Raw genomic sequence first — 22,793 nt, 5'->3', positions numbered from 1 at the left:
GTATAGCACAAGGAACTCTACTCAATGCTCTGTGGTGACCTAAATGGGAAGGAAATCCAAAAAAGAGGGGATATATGTATACATATAGCTGATTCACTTTGCTGTACAGTAGAAACTAACGCAACATTGTAAAGCAACTATACTCCAATAAAAATTAATGTAAAAAAATACCAAATTCCGTAGCTTATGACTTTACCTTGACTTAATTTTATGAATTTAGAGAATATCATCATATATGCTAATTTCAAAATATGGTAAATTATCACATATATTTTGAGTTTCTTATGTAGAAAAAATACCTATATGATGTTAAGAAAACACTAAGTAGGGGTCGGTGCCGGCGTGGCCCGAGTGCACGCGGGTGGCATTGTCCGCCCAACTCTGGAGGGATGCGGATGCGACAATGAGCAACACGCGGCTGCTCGGAAGCGGCCCCGGCTAGCAGACGCCTCTCCCCGGGCCGCGCCCAGTCAGCGCGGGCGTCCGGGGTGTCTGTGGAGCCTCAACTTTGACTATTGCCCAGAAGAAAAGATGTTTGGTTTTCACAAGCCAAAGATGTACCGAAATATAGAGGGCTGCTGTATTTGCAGAGCTAAATCCTCCAGTTCTCGATTCACTGACAGTAAACGCTATGAAAAGGACTTCCAGAGCTGTTTTGGGTTACATGAGACTCGTTCAGGAGACATCTGTAATGCCTGTGTCCTGCTTGTGAAAAGATGGAAGAAATTGCCAGCAGGATCAAAAAAAAACTGGAATCATGTGGTAGATGCAAGGGCAGGACCCAGTCTAAAGACTACCCTGAAACCAAAGAAAGTGAAAACTCTATCTGGAAACAGGAGAAAAAGCAACCAGATCAGTAAACTGCAGAAGGAATTTAAACGTCACAATTCTGATGCTCACAGTACCACCTCAAGTGCCTCTCCAGCTCAATCTCCTTGTTATAGTAACCAGTCAGATGATGGCTCAGATACAGAGATGGCTTCTGGCTCTAACAGAACGCCAGTGTTTTCCTTTTTAGATCTCACATACTGGAAAAGACAGAAAATATGCTGTGGCATTATCTACAAAGGCCGTTTTGGGGAAGTCCTCATCGACACACATCTATTCAAGCCTTGCTGCAGCAATAAGAAAGCAGCTGCTGAGAAGCCGGAGGCTCAGGGGCCAGAGCCTCTGCCCATCTCCACTCAGGAGTGGTGACTGAGGTTGATGTAGAAGGGGAACAAAAAATGAGTTAAATTTTGGAAAACACCAACAAAATGACCCTCCTATTTTTAACTTGGATACCTGTTATTCTGCCAAAAGATGATTTCTAGAATAGTTTTGAGTGGGTTATTTTCCCTCCAGTTCCACAAAGTCTGAAGCCAGTATCTAGCTTACTAAAAGGAAAAAAAGAAGTGTACATAATATTTAAGATGCTGAGTATTTCATAGGAAAGCTGAATGCTGCTGTAAAGTGCTCTTTAAGGCTTTTTTTAAAAAATCCCCTTCTAATGAATGAAATTAGGGGAATTTCAGGGGACAGAGATGGGATTTGTTGTATGATAAACGTATGTTGTTTTAGTCTTTCTATATTGAGAAGCAGTGGTTGGGGCGTTTTTTAAGATGGCTGGCTACACTTGTTTTCCTTCGTTATAATAAATTTGTCATAACTCAGTAAACACAGACTTGCCCCTAGAGGTAGTTGTTAATAACTTTGAAATATTACGGTGTTGCCAAGGTTCTGATGAGTCAAACCTGTACTACTGAATATTAAGCGGGACGGACTAAGCTCTCTAGTGCGAATATCTTGAAGGAGTAATTTCTAAATATACAGAGGTAACTTGACTGTATATGTTGCATCCTGTGTCACCTCCCTCCATATTGATATTTGATAAAGTTTTTAATTTATATGAAACTTCTAAAGCAGAATCAAAGTTCCTCTTGGGGAAATGTCAAATCTTTAGGATAGGCAATCCTATATGAATAGTACCAAAGCATTACCCCTTGGTAGAGAATGCACTCTATTAAAATGTTAAATGATCTGAAAAATAAAATGCGCACGTCTTCAGGATGGCACATGAAAAAAACAAAGGTTAATGCTTCTTGGGGCACATTTCTTAGAGGGCTTGCAAGTGTGTAAATAATTTGTTTATGTTACATGACTGGTGACTTCAATGAAAATCTGCACAATTCAGTTTTAGCTCTGGATTACTTCGGTTGACCTTTGTGAAGGTTTTATCTGTGTAGAATGGTTGTTCGACTTGTTTTAACCTATTAGGGTTTTGGGTTTTGGGTTTTTGTTTTTTGTTTTTCATTCTATATTAAAGTAAAATTCTACTAAAAGAAAAAAAAAAGAAAACACTAAGTAAGCAATTATAACATATACTTTTGCAAATTTAAGGAAACAATACTGATTTATAGGAGATTTAAAAGAAAGATTGAAAAATCTTCATGACACTACATCCACATTGAATTAATAATTTATTTCTCTCTTCTTATAGTGCTTGCAAGTGAATAATAAATTTAAAATTTGACAGATTTGGATATACTTTAGTGGCAATAATAAAATATTAAAATAACAATGAATTTTTAACTATAGCAAAAATAATCTATTCTAAATACTCGTTGAATTCTCATACTCATTACTTTCTCCTCATTCTTTCCCTTTTTTTATAAGTTTTGTCCTGTGCATGTATGCACAATTCTCTGAAGGATATAAAAATAACCTACCTGTTCTATTTTCCTAACAATGATACTGTGAGAACAGAAAAAAAGTCCTTTGAAAAAATAAAAGCTGCTATACAGATATGAGGTATTATCATATCATTGCTGTCCTTTATAGGAAAAGGCTGCCTTGACCTTGAGGAAATGAAGAAAGAATAGATTAACTGAAGATCCTGCATAGAAGGATCTGCTCTTATAGAAGGCTCACTCTTATTTACTAATTCAATCATATCTCTTTTCATCTGTCTATTCAGTACACTGCAGATTGCAGAGACCTATGGACTTTTTTTTTTTTTTAGTCAGCACAAAAGAAAATAGAATAACGATTTTTTTCTGAAGTGACCTGTAAATAGACATGCCTTCTAAATTTAAGGGAAATTTTCTTGGGATTTAAAGCTCATTTTCAAATTCCAGTTTTCTCTAAAATATGCCACAGGAACACACTGATAGCAAAAATCTCTCTCCTACTTGGGAGTTGAGAACCAACTTATTTGTAATCAAATAAATATTATAGAAATATATTCTGATATATTTGTTTTTTGTATCAAGGAAACAAAAAAGGTCTCTAGATACTAGATTGCCTATTTTTAGCTACTACAGTTAAATCACAAAATATATGCACTACTGATCAAATCTATCACCTTTATGATTTTAGGAAACATTGTCTTAAAAGATGTTGCTTTACATCTTGAATAAAATAAAGACTTACTTGGTAAGATAGAGTAGATCAGGATCATATCTCTCTCAATATTTGTTTTTCATTTCTGAAATAGAAAACGTAGAAAGTTCTGAAAATCAATCTGGATCACAGTGAATTAAAATTAAGGGCAACACATAATCCTGACTTCCCCTGCAAGTTGTTATATCACTTGCAAAATACATTTAGCTTACTTCAGGCTCCCCATTTTAATTATGTTTCCAAAAATCAGGACTGTTTTGTGATGGTACTATATAAGTGACCTATTTAAAAATTCCTTTTATCTTCTTTTCTTCTTCCAGATAAATATGCATGCATTCAGTCAACAAGCATTTATGAAGAACCTACTATGTACCAGAGACATTACTCACTTATGAGATATGAAGATGAATAGATAACATGTATAGTTCCTCTTCAGGGCTAGCTTCAGGAGCATACAACCTGTCTTTAGAAGAGCTCCACACTTGGCTTAATAATTGGCAGTTGCCATCTTGAAATTCTTAACTTTTGAACAAGGGACCTCACATTCACATTTTGCGCTGGGCTCTCTAAACTAGGTAACGAGCCCTGTCCCTGTAGTTAAACTCAGAGTCAGTCACACATCCTGACATGTGAACAAATAAATTGTGTGCATGTTATAATTTTTATGGACACCCAGAAGGAAAATGCCTAAGTTTGCTTTAGGAAATCAGAGAGCACTTCAAAAAGGAGAGTCACTCATTCAACAGTTACTTATTGAGCAACTGCTACTTCTTGGGCACTGTTCTAAGTGCTAGAGAAAGAGTAGTGGATAAAACAAAGCAAACAAAATATCATGAAGGTTACATTCAAGTCAGCAGAGCCAAACAACAACATATAAACAAAATTATTATGTCAGATGGTGGGAAGTGCTATAGAGAAAAAATAAGTCAGGAAGTAGAATAAGGAGTGTTGGGGAATTATGAAGATTGCAGTTTGAAATAGGCTGTACAAAGATGGCCTCATGGAGAAAATGACTTTTGAAAGAAGAACCAAAGGAAATGAGAGGATAAGGGGAAAGAGCACTTCAAGCAAGAGGAAACAGCAAGTAGGAAGGAAGAAAGGGTCTGAGACAAAAGTGACCTGTAAAGCCTTGCTCAGTACTTCACAGTGTAGGTGGCCAATAAATGTTAATGATCTTTAATGGGTCAGATTACTCAGGATGCCATCAGTTATAAAACCCTATTGCCAGGAATTCCTTGGCGGTCCAGTGGTTAGGACTCCGCGCTTCCACTGCAGGGGGCACATGTTTGATCCCTGGTCAGGGAACTAAGATCCCGCAAGCTGCAAGGTGTGGCAAAAAAAAAAAGACACACAAAAAAACTGAACAAACAAAAACCCCAATTGCCCTCTGAGGTTGTCTGACTCTGTACTCTATGGGTTTGATTCCATTAGGCAATCACAAATAAAATCTGTCCAAATTTGTTTGGTAAACAATAGCTGCTAGTTCGGTTAGTCACTGCCACCCACATTTCCTTTCTCCAGGCACCTGAATAAGAGATGTTGGCAGAACAAAAACTTCTTTAAAAGGATTTCAATGAAACAAAATTTTAAGAGAATACAGTGGAAATACTGTTAGTCCTATTTGTTTAATGTTTGCAACATTTTTTGTTTGTTTGTTTTTGCGCTACGCAGGCCTCTCACTGCTGTGGCCTCTCCCGTTGCGGAGCACAGGCACCGGACGCGCAGGCTCAGCGGCTATGGCTCACGGGCCCAGCCGCTCCGCGGCATGTGGGATCCTCCTGGACCGGGGCACGAACCCGTGTCCCCTGTATCGGCAGGCGGAATCTCAACCACTGCGCCACCAGGGAAGCCCTAATGTTTGCAAAATTTTAAAAATATGTGTATGCCTTTATTTTCTCTTTCTGATCTTAGGGGAATAATTCTTCAGGGACATAAGAGCCCCTGGCAAACAGAAAATACAAAAATCTAATGCTTTTACTGCCATGATATAAGGCTACAAAAGAAAAAAAAAAACTTTTTATTTTTTACACTACCTGTTATGTTTCATTATTTAACCTCTTTATTTTTCTTCTCTATTCCTTTTTCTTTTTAAGTCACCCATTAAATGAAAGTGGATAATGGCATATTTCCAGTAAATCTATAAATATTTGTTGAATGATAATGGGTTTTAACACTATATAAATGATAAAACCAGGGAAAGCAGAAGCTATTTCTTGACAAATCCAATTATTTTAAGATTAGCCTTTGATAATATTCTGAATATTTGAAACAAAGTAAAAGGAAACTTTTTTTTACAAGAGCATTTGTAATGTGGAAACAAAGTGTGTAATCATTGTTGAAAATTATTAAAGCTTATTATTAATTGTATTCAAGTATAGCAGACATTCTCCTGAATGTCTGAAAAGATTTATGGAATGAAAAACATGCAGAACTGCTCACTTCTTTAATTAATAGTTCATCCCAATTGCACATTTTATTTCAGGGAAAAAGTATAAAAGATACTGGACCACAGAATATGTTTGTAAGAATCTCTACAGTTTTTTTAATCAGAAAATTGGTTTAATATTTGTGTAAATGTATGTGTATAAATAGTATTTAAATTATTATATGTAGTGGAATTAGAAAGAAGATATATGAAAAAATTCAGTCATTTCATTATAATTTTCTAGGGTATAAACACATTATGAGTAAATCAGATTTTATAACTGATTTTCAGTGTAAATTGTTTACTATTTATTCATTTATTTGATTTTGTTTCACTTGGGAGGAAATGCTAATTTTTTTCTTTTTGAAATGTATTTTATTACTATTGAAACTCCAGAAAACAGAAAGTATTGGGAAAGAGTTAAGCAACAAGATTAGATTTAAGAACAAAATCAGCAATTTTCCTGTTGTATTAAGTATATCACTATCTAGTGTGTCTAAATACCACTGAATAAAAATGGCCAGCATGTCACGGGGCAACAAATTTAAATCAATTGAGATTATTGATGTTTGACTTTCGGGTATAGACGTTTTCTTTCAACTCAAACATGCCTACACTATTATTGGATATATGAAACTGTGCTTTTAATTAGTAATTCTTACTAAACACAAGAAACAGGTAACCTTGCATCCCATCATACCAATTTATTACACATATTATTATATGATGTTTATCATGTCATATATTCATCCATATTATTAAAAATATTGCCAAAACCAGTTTCCCATCTTTCACTTTTGGTCTATTTCAAAGCCAACCAGTCTTTTTTCTATAATATTTCTGATGTCTCTGATCAACCTATAGACACTGTACCAGAAGTAGATTTTTCATCAGAAAATTCAGCTTTTTCAGAAACATTACCTATCTTTATTTTCTCTAAATTAAAATCTATAAGTCCCAATATTACAACCATAGCTGGGTGGACCTTCTCGTTCCCTAGGCTTCTATAGGGAGATTCATGTGTTACCAAGAGGATGAAAACAATAGTCTTCTCATTTTCTGAGCATATGGTTTCCTTAAGCCCTCTACCACCACCACTCCACAAACTCTTACTGTAGGGTATAGGCTAAGTTTTGCCCAATTCAGTTGGTCCACCCTCTTTGCAAGACGTGCAAGAATGTCTTGCATTATACTTTTGAACATGAGGGTGTTTTCAAGCTATTTGTTCTCAGCCTGAGGCCTCAACCACAGTCCACATATAGGTCAGCTTTGAGTACTGTGATTTAGTGTCCCCATCGTATCACAAGTATACATCAAATAAATTAATTTATTAACAAAAACATGGATGCATCTTTCACTTGTGATCTCATACTCGGAATAAAAGGCAGTATCGTTTACCTCATAAAGTTTCTGAAGACCTTCTGTGCAGGAACGTGTTAGTGTAGTAGGCCTGAGACTGTCTAGTCTTAGAAAATCCTGCATGTAAGGTGGCCTCTTAGCTTACACCTGGGAACTTGGCTGATAAACAGTTCCCCACACTGATGGGAAACTTCCTTAAATGACAAGAGTGACTCATTGTACTTGTACATGTCAATCCCAATCTCCCAATTCATCACACCACCACCACCACCACCACCTGCCGCTTTCCCCCCTTGGTGTCCATAAGTTTGTTCTCTACATCTGTGTCTCAATTTCTGCCCTGCAAACTAGTTCATCTGTACCATTTTTCTGGGTTCCACATATATGCGATAATATACAATATTTGTTTCTCTCTTTCTGACTTACTTCACTCTGTATGACAGTCTCTAGGTCCATCCACGTCTCTACAAATGACCCAATTTCATTCCATTTTATGGCTGAGTACTATTCCATTGTATATATGTACCACATCTTCTTCACCCATTCATCTGTTGATGGGCATTTAGGTTGCTTCCATGACCTGGGTATTGTAAATAGTGCTGCAGTGAACATAAGGGTGCATGTTTCTCTTTGAATTACGGTTTTCTCTGGGTATATACCCAGTAGTGGGATTGCTGGGTCATATGGTAATTCTATTTAAGTTTTTTAAGGAACCTCCCTACTGTTATCCATAGTGGCTGTATCAATTTACATTCCCACCAACAGTGGAAGAGGGTTCCCTTTTCTCCACACCCTCTACAGCATTTGTTGTTTGTAGATTTTCTGAAGATGCCCATTCTAACTGGTGTGAGGTGATACCTCATTGTAGTTTTGATTTGCATTTCTCTAATAATTAGTGATGTTGAACAGCTTTTCGTGTACTTCTTGGCCATCTGTATGTCTTCTTTGGAGAAGTGTCTATTTAGGTCTCTGTACATTTTTGGATTGGGTTGTTTGTTTTTTTAATATTGAGCTGCATGAGCTGTTTATATATTTTGGAGATTAATCCTTTGTCCGTCGATTCGTTTGAAAATATTTTCTCCCATTCTGAGGGTTGTCTTTTTGTCTTGTTTATAGTTTCCTTTGCTGTGCAAAAGCTTTCAAGTTTCATTAGGTCCCAATTGTTTATTTTTGTTTTTATTTCCATTACTCTACGAGGTGGATCAAAAAAGATCTTGCAGTGATTTATGTCAAAGAGTATTCTTCCTATATTTTCCTCTAAGAATTTTATAGTGTCTGGTCTTACATTTAGGTCTCTAATCCATTTTGAGTTTATTCTTGTCTATGGTGTTAGGGAGTGTTCTAATTTCATTCTTTTCCATGCAGCTGTCCAGTTTTCCCAGCAACACTTATTGAAGAGACTGTCTTTTCTCCACTGTATATCCTTGACTCCTTTGTCATAGATTAGTTGACCATATGTGCGTGGGTCTATCTCTGGGATTTCTATCTTGTTCCATTTATCTATATTTCTGGTTTTGTGCCAGTACCATATTGTCTCGATTACTGTAGCTTTGTAGTATAGTCTGAAGTCAGGGAGTCTGATTACTCCAGCTCTGCTTTTTTCCCTCAAGACTGCTTTGGCTATTCGGGGTCTTTTGTGTCTCCATACAAATTTTAAGATTTTTTGTTCTAGTTCTGTGAAAAATTCCGTTGGTAGTTTGATAGGGATTGCATTGAATCCGTAGATTGCTTTGGGTAGTATAGTCATTTTCACAATATTGCTTCTTCCAATCCAAGAAGATGGTATATCTCTCCATCTGCTTGTATCATCTTTAATTTCTTTCATCAGTGTCTTATAGTTTTCTGCATACAGGTCTTTTGTCTTCCTAAGTAGGTTTATTCCTAGGTATTTTATTCTTTTTGTTGCAATAGTAAATGGGAGTATTTCCTTAATTTCTCTTTCAGATTTTTCATCATTAGTGTATAGGAATGCAAGAGATTTCTGTGCATTAATTTTGTATCCTGCAACTTTACCAAATTCATTGATTAGCTCTCTAATTAGTTTTCTAGTGGGATCTTTAAGATTCTCTATGTATAGTATCATGTCATCTGCAAACAGTGACAGTTTTACTTCTTCTTTTCCAGTTTGTATTTCTTTTTCTTCTCTGATTGCCGTGGCTAGGACTTCCAAAACTATGTTGAATAATAGTGGTGAGAGTGGACATCCTTGTCTTGTTCCTGATCTTAGAGGAAATGCTTTCAGATTTTCACTGTTGAGAATGATGTCTGCTGTGGGTTTGTTATATATGGCCTTTATTATGTTGAGGTAGGTTCCCTCTATGCCCACTTTCTGGAGAGTTTTTGTCATAAATAGGTGTTGAATTTTGTCAAAAGGTTTCTCTGCATCTATTGAGATGATCATATGGTTTTTATTCTTCAATTTGTTAATATGGTGTATCACATTGATTGATCTGCATATATTGAAGAATCCTTGCATCCCTGTGATAAATCCCACTTGATCATGGTGTATGATCCTTTTAATGTGTTGTTGGATTCTGTTTGCTAGTATTTTGTTGAGGATTTTTGCATCTATATTCATCAGTGATATTGGGCTGTAATTTTCTATTTTTATAGTGTCTTTGTCTGGTTTTGGTAGTAGGGTGATGGTGGCCTCATTGAATGAGTTTGGGAGTGTTCCCTCCTCTGCAGTTTTTTTTTGTTGTTTTGTTTTTTTCTTTTTTTTTGTGGTACGCGGGCCTCTCACTGTTGTGGCCTTTCCATTGCAGAGCACAGGCTCCGAACACACAGGCTCAGCAGCCATGGCTCATGAGCCCAGCCGCTCCGCGGCATGTGGGATCTTCCCAGACCGGGGCACGAACCCGTGTCCCCTGCATCGGCAGGCAGACTCTCAACCACTGCACCACCAGGGAAGCCCTCTTCTGCACTTTTTTGGAAGAGTTTGAGAAGGATGGGTGTTAGCTCTTCTCTGAATGCTCAATAGAATTCACCTGTGAAGCAATCTTGTCCTGGACTTTTGTTTGTTGGAAGATTTTTAATCACAGTTCAATTTCATTACTTTCGATTGGTCTGTTCAGATTTTCTATTTCTTCCTGGTTCAGTTTTGGTAGGTTATACCTTTCTAAGAATTTGTCCATTTCTTCCAGGTTGTCCATTTTAATGGCATAGAGTTGCTTATAGTAGTCTCTTAGGATGCTTTGTATTTCTGTGGTGTCTGTTGTAACTTCTCCTTTTTCATTTCTAATTTTATTGATTTGAGTCCTCTCCCTCTTTTTCTTGATGACTCTGGCTAATGTTTTACCAATTTTGTTTATCTTCTCAAAGAGCCAGCTTTCAGGTTTATTGAGATTTGCTATTGTTTTCTTTGTTTCTATTTCATTTATTTCTGCTCCAATCTTTATGATTTATTTCCTTCTGCTAACTTTGGGTTTTGTTCTCTTTTCTCTAGTTCCTTTAGGTGTAAGGGTAGATTGTTTATTTGAGATTTTTCTTGTTTCTTGAGGTAGGCTTGTATAGTTATAAACTTCCCTCTTAGAAACTGCTTTTGCTGCATCCCATAGCTTTTGGATCATCGTGTGTTCATTGTCATTTGTCTCTAGGTATTATTTGATTTCCTCTTTGATTTCTTCAGTGATCTCTTGGTTATTTAGTAACGTATTGTTTGTCCTCCATGTGTTTGTTTTTTTTACGTTTTTTCCCTGTAATTCATTTCTAATCTCATAGCGTTGTGGTCAGAAAAGATGCTTGATATGATGTCAATTTTCTTAAATTTACTGAGGCTTGATTTGTGACCCAAGATGTAGTCTATCCTGGAGAATGTTCTGTGGGCACTTAACAAGAAAGTGTATTCTGCTGTTTTTGGATGGAATGTCCTATAAATATCTATTAAATCTATCTGGTCTATTGTGTCATTTAAAGGTTTTGTTTCCTTATTAATTTTCTGTTTGGATGATCTGCCCATTGGTGTAAGTGAGGTGTTAAAGTCCCCCACTATCATTGTGCTACTGTTGATTTCCTCTTTTATAGCTGTTAGCAGTTGCCTTATGTATTGAGGTGCTCCTATGTTGGGTGCATATATAACTGTTATATCTTCTTCTTGGATTGATCCCTTGATCATTATGTAGTGTCCTTCCTTGTCTCTTGTAACATTTTTTATTTTAAAGTCTATTTTATCTGATATGAGTATTGCTACTCCAGCTTTCTTTTGATTTCCATTTGCATAGAATATCTTTTTCCATCCCCTCACTGTCATTCTGTTATGTGTCCCTAAGTCTGAAGTGGGTCTCTTGTAGACAGCATATATATGGGTCTTGTTTTTGTATCCATTCAGCGAGCCTGTGTCTTTTGGTTGGAACATTTAATCCATTCATGTTTAAGGTAATTATCAATATGTATGTTCCTATGACCATTTTCTTAATTGTTTTGGATTGATTTTTGTAGGTCCTTTTCTTTTCTGTGTTTCCCACTTAGAGAAGTTCCTTTAGCATTTGTTGTAGAGCTGGTTAGGTGGTGCTGAATTCTCTTAGCTTTTGCTTGTTTGTAAAGCTTTTGATTTCTCCATTGAATCTGAATGAGATCCTTCTGGGTAGAATAATCTTGGTTGTAGGTTCTTCCTTTTCATCAGTTTAAGTACATCAGGCCACTCCCTTCTGGCTTGTAGAGTTTCTGCTGAGAAATTAGCTGTTAACCTTATGGGAGTTCCCTTGTATGTTATTTGTCATTTTTCCCTTGCTGCTTTCAATAATTTTTCTTTGTCTTTAATTTTTGCCAATTTGATTACTATGTGTCTTGGCATGTTTCTCCGTGGGTTTATCCTATATGGAACTCGCTGCGGTTCCTGGGCTTGGGTGGCTATTTCCTTTCCCATGTTAGGGAAGTTTTTGACTGTAATCACTTCAAGTATTTGTTCGGCTCCTTTATCTCTCTCTTCTCCTTCTGGGACCCCTGTAATGCGAATGTTTTTGCGTTTAATGTTGTCCCAGAGGTCCCTTAGGCTGTCTTCATTTCTTTTCATTCTTTTTTCTTTATTCTGTTCTGCTTCCTTGAATTCCACCATTCTGTCTTCCAGGTCACTTTTCCGTTCTTCTGCTTCAGTTATTCTCCTATTGATTCCTTCTAGTGTAATTTTCATTTCAGTTATTGTATCGTTCATCTCTGTTTGTTTGTTCTTTAATTCTTCTAGGTCTTTCTTAAACACTTCTTGCATCTTCTCAATCTTTGCCTCCATTCTTTTTTCCGAGGTCCTGGATCATCTTCACTATCATTATTCTGAATTCTTTTTCTGGAGGGTTGCCTATCTCCACTTCATTTAGTTGTTTTTCTTGGGTTTTATCTTGTTCCTTCATCTGGTACATAGTCCTCTGCTTTTTCATCTGTCTATCTTTCTGTGAATGTGGTTTTTGTTCCACAGGCTGCAGGATTGTAGTTCTTGCTTCTGCTGTCTGCCTCTGGTGGATGAGGCTATCTAAGAGGCTTGTGCAAGTTTGCTTGCTGTTGAGCAAGCAAGAGCTGGCTGTTGCTCTGGTGGGCAGAGCTCAGTAAAACTTTAATCTGCTTGACTGCTGATGGTTGGGGCTGGGTTCCCTCCCTGTTGGTTGTTTGGCCTGAGGCGACCCAACACTGGAGTCTAGCTGGGCTCTTTGTTGGGGCTAATGGTGGACTCTGGGTGGGCTCACGCCAAGGAGTACTTCCCAGAACTTCTGTTGCCAGTGTCCTTGTCCTCACAGTGAGCACAGCCAACCCCTGCCTCTGCAGGAGACCCTCCAACACTAGCAGGTAGGTCTGGTTCATTCTCCTATGGGGTTACTGCTCCTTCCCCTGGGTCCCGATGCACACACTATGTTGTTTGTGCCCTCCAAGAGTGGAGTCTCTGTTTCCCCCAGTCCTGTCGAAGTCCTGCAATCAAATCCTGCTAGCCTTCAAAGTCTGATTCTCTAGGAATTCCTCCTCCCGTTGCCAGACCCCCACGTTAGGAAGCCTGATGTGAGGCTTAGAACCTTCACTCCATTGGGTGGACTTCTGTGGTATGTGTTCTCCAGTTTGTGAGTCACCCCACCAGCAGTTATGGGATTTGATTTTATTATGATTGCGCCCCTCTACCGTCTCACTGTGGCTTCTCCTTTGTCTTTGGATGTGGGATATCTTTTTTGGTGAGTTCCATTGTCTTCCTATCGATGATTGTTCAGCAGTTAGTTGTGATTTCGGTGTTCTTGCAAGAGGGAGAGCACATCCTTCTATTCTGCCATCTTGAACCAATCTCACGGACACTGAACTTCTGATGGATAAGGTGTGTGCCATGTGAGTCCACTGGCCTTTCACGTGAAAATTTTCTAACACTACCAATAACTTCAAAATAAATTGTGAACAAAACAGTCACAGAATTAAAAAGTTTGTGTTTCAATCTGTAGGATTTGAAAATATACTGAGTTTTAGTGTTTACCTCTGAGTCTACCCTTGTTTGAGCTATAAATCTTGTATTCTAAGTCCAACCAACTACGGTGGTTGAGCTTCTTTGCCTTCTGGACTCTGAAGACTTAAAATGAAACCAGAAAAATATCTTGGCCTCTGCCTTCAGTTCCTGCCACTCTGCCCTCATAAGTGCCCCTGAAAACAGTTCTTTTACCTTTGTAGTACTTTTGTCTATTGACCCCCTCCACAGCCTCATTATTCACACCTTCCACCTGTCTTCCCCTCTTTTTTTAACTTAATTAGATTCATGATTCATAAATAACTTCTTTACAACCACCCTTATCTCTCCCTTAATCTTAGCAGCCAACTCTATGTTGGCTCTGGTGTAGCTGAAGTTTGCTGGAGAAAATACTGAATATTACTCCTGCGCAGAACACTATAAAATCATGATCAGTGACATTAAATCAGCACTCTGTACTACCTGGCAATGCTAGTGGTTTTCTTCTAAGTTCCCTTTCTCAAGAGAAATAAGATTGTTTGTAGAGTATTATGGAGAAGTGAGGAAGTACTCTTTCAGGAACCATAAAAATGATCATAAACAATGAATATGCAAATACATGTTCCCTGTTTATGGATTTAGGAAAAGCTCACGTTAATCCTTAGACCAGTATGTTATGACAGAAATAACAGAGTTAAGAATTAAATAACCTGAAGTTGAACTCTGGATCCACTTCGTATAGAATCTGGAATCACATAATCACTTGAGCCTCAGCAGTTCCTTCCCATCAACTTACCTCAGCTGATTTTGACAGCAAGAAAAATATCTTGAAAGCACTCTGTCCCTATTACAAAATGAGGTGCAGAAGGGAATTCATGTTCTGGGATGGAATAGCGAGCTTCTACATCCTTTCCCTGCTGAATGGGGGCCACCTCACCCTCCCATCACATCAGTGTATTCCCCAACCAAGAAGCTTCACTGATTTTCCATGCCCAGAATTTTCACTGCAATTTCATTACATAGGCAAAACTGATTAAATCATTGACCATATATGATTGAACTCAATCTCTAACCTCTCTCCCCTCCCTGAAGGTCAGAACTTTGGCTGATATCTTGTGGCTCAAAGCTTCAACCCTTTAATCACACAATTTATCTTTCTGCAGTGGCCTACATCATCCTAAATTATCTTTTAGTGTAAGATCACTAGGGGCCCACCATGAGTCATCTTAGTAGCATAAACTATGGCCCACTATAAGTAACAAAAAGCTCCTATCACTAAGGAAACCCAAGGGGTTTAGTTTCCCTCTTAGGAAACAGAGACAAAAACTAATCAAATTCTTAACAGTAACAACAGTTACACGGTTTTTATTACTAATAGATATAACAATAAACAGATGGTATATATTGTATATGAATTTAATACAGACAACATACAATATTTGCTACTATTTTTTTGGCCCATAGTTCGTGTAAATCAAAGTACCTTATTTCACAGCTCCATCCTACATCCTACTTCTATCACCTCTTGAGGCAGTTTCTTAGATTCAGTACCTCAATTTTCTCATTTGTAAATGGTGAAAATAAAATATCTATGTCATTGCTAAGTATTTGTTACCTATTCTAGTCTCCTGCTCATTTCTGTGCATTTAATGTCACAGACTTTGTCTTGTTATATTCATATCCTTTCTAGTGCCTTACACATAGGGAGTCACAAATGGATGTTCCAGGGATTTTCATGGATTCTGAACCCAAGGATACAACTATTATTTTGTGCTCAGTTACTTCAGTTATCTTCCTTTGGCTCAAAAGAGGGGGAGGATTTGGGAAGTAAGGGGAATTTTATCAGAATTCTTTCTCATATCAAGAAATGGAAAACCCAACTCAAACTGGTTTAGGCAAAATCAAGAATGTAATTGTCCCTGCAACTAAACAACAGTCCACGCCTAAACAAGCAGATCTGCCTTCCAGTACAGTTTGCTTCAAGGCTGAAATGTCACTCAATCCATGCCTTGGTTCACCTTTCCCTGTGGTCTCTCTACCCCCAGCTTCAACTGATGGCTTCTACTAGCTTCAAACTTTTTCCTAGTGATCCCAAGATGGCTGCAGAGAGACTTCAAATCTTCATACTGCCACTACAGCGAAGATTGAAGAGTTTTTCTTTTTTAGAAACTCCAGAAAACATGTAAGTGCTGACTCAGATTGGATCATCTGCCTATCTGAATTAATCACTTTGTTCAGTGAATAATGAGATATACTATTAGCTTAAGCCTATCATATACTATCCTTAGAACTGCGCATCCAGTTAACCCCATCCAAACCAAAGTTAATAAAAATGCAAAGTGTGAATTCCCCAGATGAGAAAAGTTAGGGTTGTCTGATGGCTTGGGGACTGATGGATGCAGTGAAGGCAAACTACAAATTTTCATTTCAGCCACTGCCTTGCAAATGCCACCTTCATCATTCTTCAGGGAGACTATGATACTCCCTGAGGTCTTTCCTCTCTTCCCTCCTTCCTTCCCTTTTCTTTTTTTCTTCCATCTTTTCTTCTTTTCTACTTTTGTTATTTCTTTCTTTCACTCTTTCTACTTCCGGGATATTGACTAATTTTACTCAATCTCTTTCTTCATTTCTCACCCTCATTTTCTCCTCTTTAATTACATCTGACTTCAATTACATTTCAGAAATTTTGGCCATTAATAAGGGTACAGAATTAATAACCCACAGATATTTATTGAGTATAGAGTTTATCCTTCTTACCCTGGGGTAATTCATTGTGAGATGAATTGCCTTCTGGGAGAATTCTTCAGTTGAATATATCTCTATTTCAAGGAACTCAGAAGAAACCCATAGGAAAAAGTTTTATCATGACCCCATTTTTTAAAATTCAACTGCCAATATGCAGGGAAGAGAGTATTCTTGACCTTGAATGTCCCTTGTCTCACTGTGCTCGCAGCTTACTACATCATCCCAAAGATGAATCAGTCTGTTTTTAATAGCCTGAAACTAGAATCCACAATTCTCTTTTGGCATATGATGTTTACAAAAGCATTTGATTTTAATATGCAGTTGTTTTGTTAGTGTAAACACTTTCTGACCTATATCCTTTCTTCTGTATAGCTTCCTCAGCTGGGGAGGAAATGCTACCATGGCAACACGTCAGCTGTGGCCACCTCTTCATGGCTTCAATTGTCTATTCAGAAGTAAATATAATTTCCAAACCAACTTACAGTGAATTTCAGTAGCAGTACAAGTGACTTCAGCATCCTATTGCCTCATGAAATTATTTGTAGAAACTCTTGAATTTCTTTTAAATTTAATCATAGCCTCACGTGGAAAGTTAAACACATTTTAAATTTCACTAAAGTTCTATCTCTTGTGTGATGACTACCTTTTGCCAGAAAAGAAACCTTCTCTGAAACAGTGTCATGAATCTTGTCCAAATGAAGTGACATTTGATATGTCATTCTTTAAACATATTTTCTGGCTAAAAAAGCACCAGTTTCTTTGATCTCTTGATTTTACTTTATGCTTATCACTAACCTTAGAAATTGTCTTCTTTTCCTGTCCTTTTTTTTTTTTCCAATAAGGAAATACAGCTTTATAATTTCACATGAGTTAAACGTACTCTGAGATATGTTTAGACGTGGTTGGTTTACCTGCTTATGAGTTAAATAATTTATCCATACTAAACCCCAAGCACTTCTATTTCTATCCTATATGTCTTTTAGTTCTTTAAAATTATTTTTCAAACTATTATTGTTTCTTGATGCCTTCTGAAATAATTCTTCAATCTGACATTCCAACTCACTAGTCCTTCTTGAGCTGTATCTAATCTCTTATTTTTCTCACTGATTGTGTTTTTTATTTTGATTACTAGTTCTGCTCTTCCCTGTGCCCACATGTTTTACATGGAGGAGGAAGCCCATTGCCTCCACAGCATGCACTGTTACTTCTTCACAACCCAGGAGAAAGGTGCATTTTGCAGCAGCCACACAGGTGCTTATTCTTTAGATAGTGCAGCCAGAGCTTAGACTGACTGCAGAGGCTGTCAGGCACTAAATGTTTTTTTAATCAAAGTTTTATTAAGAAACTAAAATTTAAAAAAAGAAATTAAAATTAAAATCCACTATACAATTATTTGTAACATCTAAGTCCTAGACAAACATGACACCTTTTTCAAAAAAAGGTACTAAACTTTAAAAAGATTGACTTATTTTGTTTTATTCTATCAAATATTAGAGCTTCAGGGTCTGGATTGATTATAAATTCTATTAATCAAAAGTCACACGCTTTTCATTTTTTTACATTTATTTTATTTATTTTTATATAGCAGGTTATTACTTATCTATTTTATACATATTAGTATATATATGTCAATCCCAGTCTCCCAGTTCATCCAACCACACCCCCCCCCACTTTCCCCTCTTGGTGTCCATGCATTTTTTCTCTACATCTGTGTCTCTATTTCTGCCTTGCAAACTGGTTCATCTGTACCATTTTTCTAGATTCCACATATATGCGTTAATATACAATATTTGTTTTTCTCTTTCTGACTTACTTCTCTCTGTATGACAGTCTCTAGGTCCATTAACGTCTCTATAAGTGACCCAATTTCATTCCTTTTTATGGCTGAGTAATATTCCATTGTATATATGTACCACATCTTCTTTATCCATTCATCTGTCAATGGCATTTAGGTTGCTTCCATGACCTGGGTATTGTATAGTGCTGCAATGAACATTGGGGTGCATGTGTCTTTTTGAATTATGGGTTTCTCTGGGTATATGCCCAGTAGTGAGACTGCTGGGTCATATGGTAATTCTATTTTTAGTTTTTTAAGGAACCTCCCTACTGTTCTCCATAGTGGCTGTATCATTTACATTCCCACCAACAGTGCAAGAGGGTTCCCTTTTCTCCACACCCTCTACAGCATTTGTTGTTTGTAGATTTTCTGATGAAGCCCATTCTTACTGGTGTGAGGTGATACCTCATTGTACTTTTGATTTACATTTCTCTAATAATTAGTGATGTTGAGCAGCTTTTCATGTACTTCTTGGCCATCTGTATGTCTTCTTTGGAGAGGTGTCTATTTAGGTCTTCTGCTCATTTTTTCAAATTTTTTTTTTTTTTTTTTTTTTAATATTGAGCTGCATGAGCTGCTTGTATATTTTGGAGATTAATCCTTTGTCCGTTGATTCTTTTGCAAATATTTTCCCCCATTCTGAGGGTTGTCTTTTTGTTTTGTTTATAGTTTCCTTTGCTGTGCAAAAGCTCAAAAGTCACATGCTTTTCAAAAGCACCACAGTCTTTTTTTTTAAACAGAAAGAAAAAATGGCTTGCATTCTCCTCAACAGAAAAAAAAAAAATCACAAGTTATCTACTATACTTTTATCTGTCCATATTTTTTGCATCTTATTATCTATTTTATTTTTTTCTATGTTTCACTTGATGTTGCTCTCAGTAGAGGAAAGAGAGCAAGATGTCATACACAACACATCTTTTGTGGATTGTTATCAATACTGAAAAGATATTGAGAATTATTTCTTACTTCCTCTTCCTTAAGCCCACAGTAACATCTTGCTGTCCCTACCCAGGGAACTTCCCACACTGAACCCACAAACTGATCTTTATTTATGCTTTATTTTCCCTTTACAATGAAAATGCAGTATATGGCATTAAAAGCTGTGTGAAAGAATAAACTCTAAATATTTTTTTCCTCAGAGTCATAATTCATCATTCTGTGTGTGAACCCACAGTTTTCAGAAGAAGTAAAGAAGCTGGCAAACAGATGGTCAGTGAATTTAGAACCTTTGGATTCACATGGATTGGGCTTTGGCAAACTGTTGTAGAGACCAACGTTGGTTCCTCCAATTCCTTTCTCCACTTCTAATATATAAGTCTTAGCTGGACTCATGTCCACCTAGCTAAGATTAAATTTCCTCACATCTCTTGCCGCTAAGGTGGTGATGTAACTAGTTTCTGGTCGATGAAGATGAATGGAAGTGATGTTTCCAACAACCACACAATGCCCATAAAACTGAAAAGTTCACGTCCTCCCTCTCTCTCATTTCCCCTTTCCAGGAATGAAATGTGGATGAAAGGGTGAACTACCTTTTGCTCTGTGGATAAGGGCAATCTTTTTGGAGTGGAAGAGCAACAGATAGAAAGTACTTTCATCTCTAACACAGTAGAGATGGCATACCAGCCCTAGAACAGAGACACAGACTACCAATTAAAATAGAAATAAAGAACTTTTTAAAGATACTCTGGTTTCTAGTCTCTTATTACAGAGTTCGGTCTTTATTCTAACCATCAGCCACAACTAACCCCCAAATTTGGTGTGTTAAGGTTTGTTGGGAGGCAGTGAAATGATGAAGTTGCACGTGTAAGCACTGTCCGTTTCAACCTACAACAGCAATGGGTAATATCAATGGACATAAATGAGAACAGAACTAAAATTCCAGTTTCACATACACTCTGTGTGTATGTGTTTATGAGCATATGTATATTTACAGTTTTTAGAATTATTATTTTAAAAGTTTAACCTATGACAAAGATAACTATAGTGCTAAAGTTTAGTATAGAAATATCATTTTATATGTGAGCTTTCAACGTCCTACAAATTTTAAAATCTGTTCCTAGGATTTTAGGAGTGTATTTCATATTTACAAAGGTGTTTTTAACAGTGCTTACTAATTTGAAAATTTTGTTAATAACTGTGTAACGTGAGTTAATACTTGTTCTTTAGGAAAAAACAAACATCTAGATTGAATAATGACTTTGTGTGAAAGAGGTTCAAAAAGTTTAGGATATTTTTACCAATCTATATCTTGAATATTCTTCAACTATAATTACATAAATTATCTCTTTTAACCTTCACAACAAACTTTTCTGGTGGGTACCCTAACCACAGATGAGAAAACTGACACAGAGAGCCACGAAGTAACTTGCAAAATGACCTGAATTTAGGAAATAAAAAGATCTGGGATTTAAACAAGCAATCTGGTTACAGAGTAAGCTCTGCTTCTTCTACACTCTGAGGATTGCATCCAACCAGCCATGGGTCATGGGACTTTTGTCGAGTAAGATTTGAGAAACACCGGAACAAACTGTAAAGTGTACAAAAGCTCTTCTTCTTATGAACAAGGTAAATTATGAAAGGCTACATCTAAATTTTATATGCTCATATGTAAATATATATCTAAGTTTTATATGCTTATAATGCCATAGCAATACTGTGCTAGTAAATGTTAGTGCTATTTACTGGGGACAGGCAGAGGTGAAACTACTTTTGTTCTGAAAAGTATGTTCAAATCTATGAAAGTTTGCAAGTTGGAGAAATTTGTAAAAGGAGGAGCCTCTGATTATGACTTTTTTAAAAAAGCAAAGTAGAGGCTGATTGGCTAGAACAACCTGTCAAGCAAACAAAGGCAATTAGATTTAGGACTTGGACTTGAGGCAGAGTCATATTTAATTAGAATTCCCCTTAATCACAAGCATGAAATAGCACAAGTAATCCTTTATATGCTAGTATTCCATTAATATATTCCTTTAAACTACTTCTTGGTAGTATATTAGACATTTGAGTTAGATAGATATTTAAGTAGACAGATATTTGAATTAGTATTCAAATAAGAATTCAATTATAATAAAATGTGCAAGGAATTAGGAATTAGACACTTTATCTTTGGACCCCAAAAAAGCCACTTAATAGTTGTGAGATATGGACAAAAAAAAGGCCTTTTTGTCTCTCTGCTTCTAAAAACCTAATTTAGTAATACCTACTCTTAGGGTCGTTATCAATATTAAATGAGATAACATTATGTAAAAATGATAAGGATAGAGTGGGATAGTTACACAGGTAGTTTTAGAAATCCCACTAGGGGATTAAAGATAGAGAGGGAACACTAGGGAACTTTGGGAGACCACAGAAGTTAATGATCACTCAGGAAAGCTATCAGAAAGTTAGGAAATGCCGCAGGCTTGCCTAATAATAAAGCCATAAATAAAAAACGAGATGTGCCCCAGGCCATTAAGTGAAAAAATGAGGCTTGCATCCTGCTGGTGGAGGTCAGCAAGATAATGATCCTTAGGACATGCACCTCTACACATACCAAGGACAGGAATATAAGGGAAAGGTGACATTCCAAAGTAGAAGACACTCATTATACTGAAACCTGAGATGATTTAACATATTTTAGTAAATGTTACCACCCTTCTGCTGATTTGAATAACAGTCCTGGTTTGATCTTGTAGGGTCAAAAACTTTCCCATCCAACGTGAAGGAGGAGCTAATGATGTAAGCCTGACGTCTACTCGAAGATGAGGAAGAAGGTGGTCTTCTCTCCCTCCCCACTTTTCCTTTGATTATAAAAAATGTAGCCCACTTAGTTCTCAGGGCAGAGCCCTCTTGCCTGCCAGCCTGTATCCTTCACAAATGTCCTATACTAATAAATCTACTTCTTACTTATCATTTTGCCTCTTGCTGAATTCCTCCTGCGAGGAGACATAAAAAACCTGAGCTTCATTAAATTCTGAGACAAGTTGTGCAGTTCCAGTTGGGAGATTGTGGGCTCAAGTCCCATCAGAGGTGCAGATTCAAAAGCACCTCATACTGTGCCAGATCTTTACTCTTAAAGATCATTACGCTCGCAGCCTCCTGCATTACATTTTTTTGGTTGATTTTATATATTATTATATACTCACGTGTGTACTCATACTCATATGTAATATACAGTGTCATTCTTAATTCTAAATTCTTAATTCTTACAGCTTCTAATGAATCTTACCTATTTCATTTTACTATGGTACTTCTAACTTCTCCCTCTCACTGGATCCTCCCTATATTAGTTAAGTATAGGGTAAGCCATTAGGAAATAAAATAAAATAAAAAGGCATAAAAATAAAATAAAAAAGGCATCAAAATAAAAAGGCATAATGAGATAAATGCTATTTCTCTCTTACCTGTTTTGTCTGGAGACGAGCTGCAGATGTTTCTAATTCCTTCACAGAACCAATTTCCCTTCATCTTGTTGCTCTTCCATGAGGTTGAATTAAGTCACCAAAACTTCCATATTCCAGCCTTTTGGAAGAAGAGGAGGGCACAGAATTCCACTTTGAGGCTTACAGAAGTTGCAAAGATCATTTCCATTCACATACCACTGGTTACAGCTTAGTCAGTCATAGTCAGTCTAACTTCCCTTAGCTACAAGGGAAATTGAGAAG

The 22,793-nt window shown here is 36.9% G+C and overlaps 1 protein-coding gene across 1 annotated transcript; it reads left to right on the top strand.

The window, feature by feature from the left end:
- Positions 1-531: 531 nt before the first annotated feature.
- LOC309830459 (SIN3-HDAC complex-associated factor-like) lies at positions 532-1,529 on the top strand (the record flags this gene model as incomplete). The annotated part of the gene is made up of 1 exon (XM_082667024.1): positions 532-1,529. One exon carries the CDS (start codon positions 532-534, stop codon positions 1,195-1,197), a length of 666 nt encoding a protein of 221 aa, XP_082523150.1. The 3' UTR covers positions 1,198-1,529.
- Between the last annotated feature and the right edge of the window lie 21,264 nt (positions 1,530-22,793).

The sequence above is a fragment of the Grampus griseus genome, assembly GCF_964374135.1.
Source record: "Grampus griseus genome assembly, chromosome: 11".
Classification (NCBI taxonomy): domain Eukaryota; kingdom Metazoa; phylum Chordata; class Mammalia; order Artiodactyla; family Delphinidae; genus Grampus; species Grampus griseus.
This window is presented reverse-complemented; position numbering and strand designations above follow the sequence as displayed.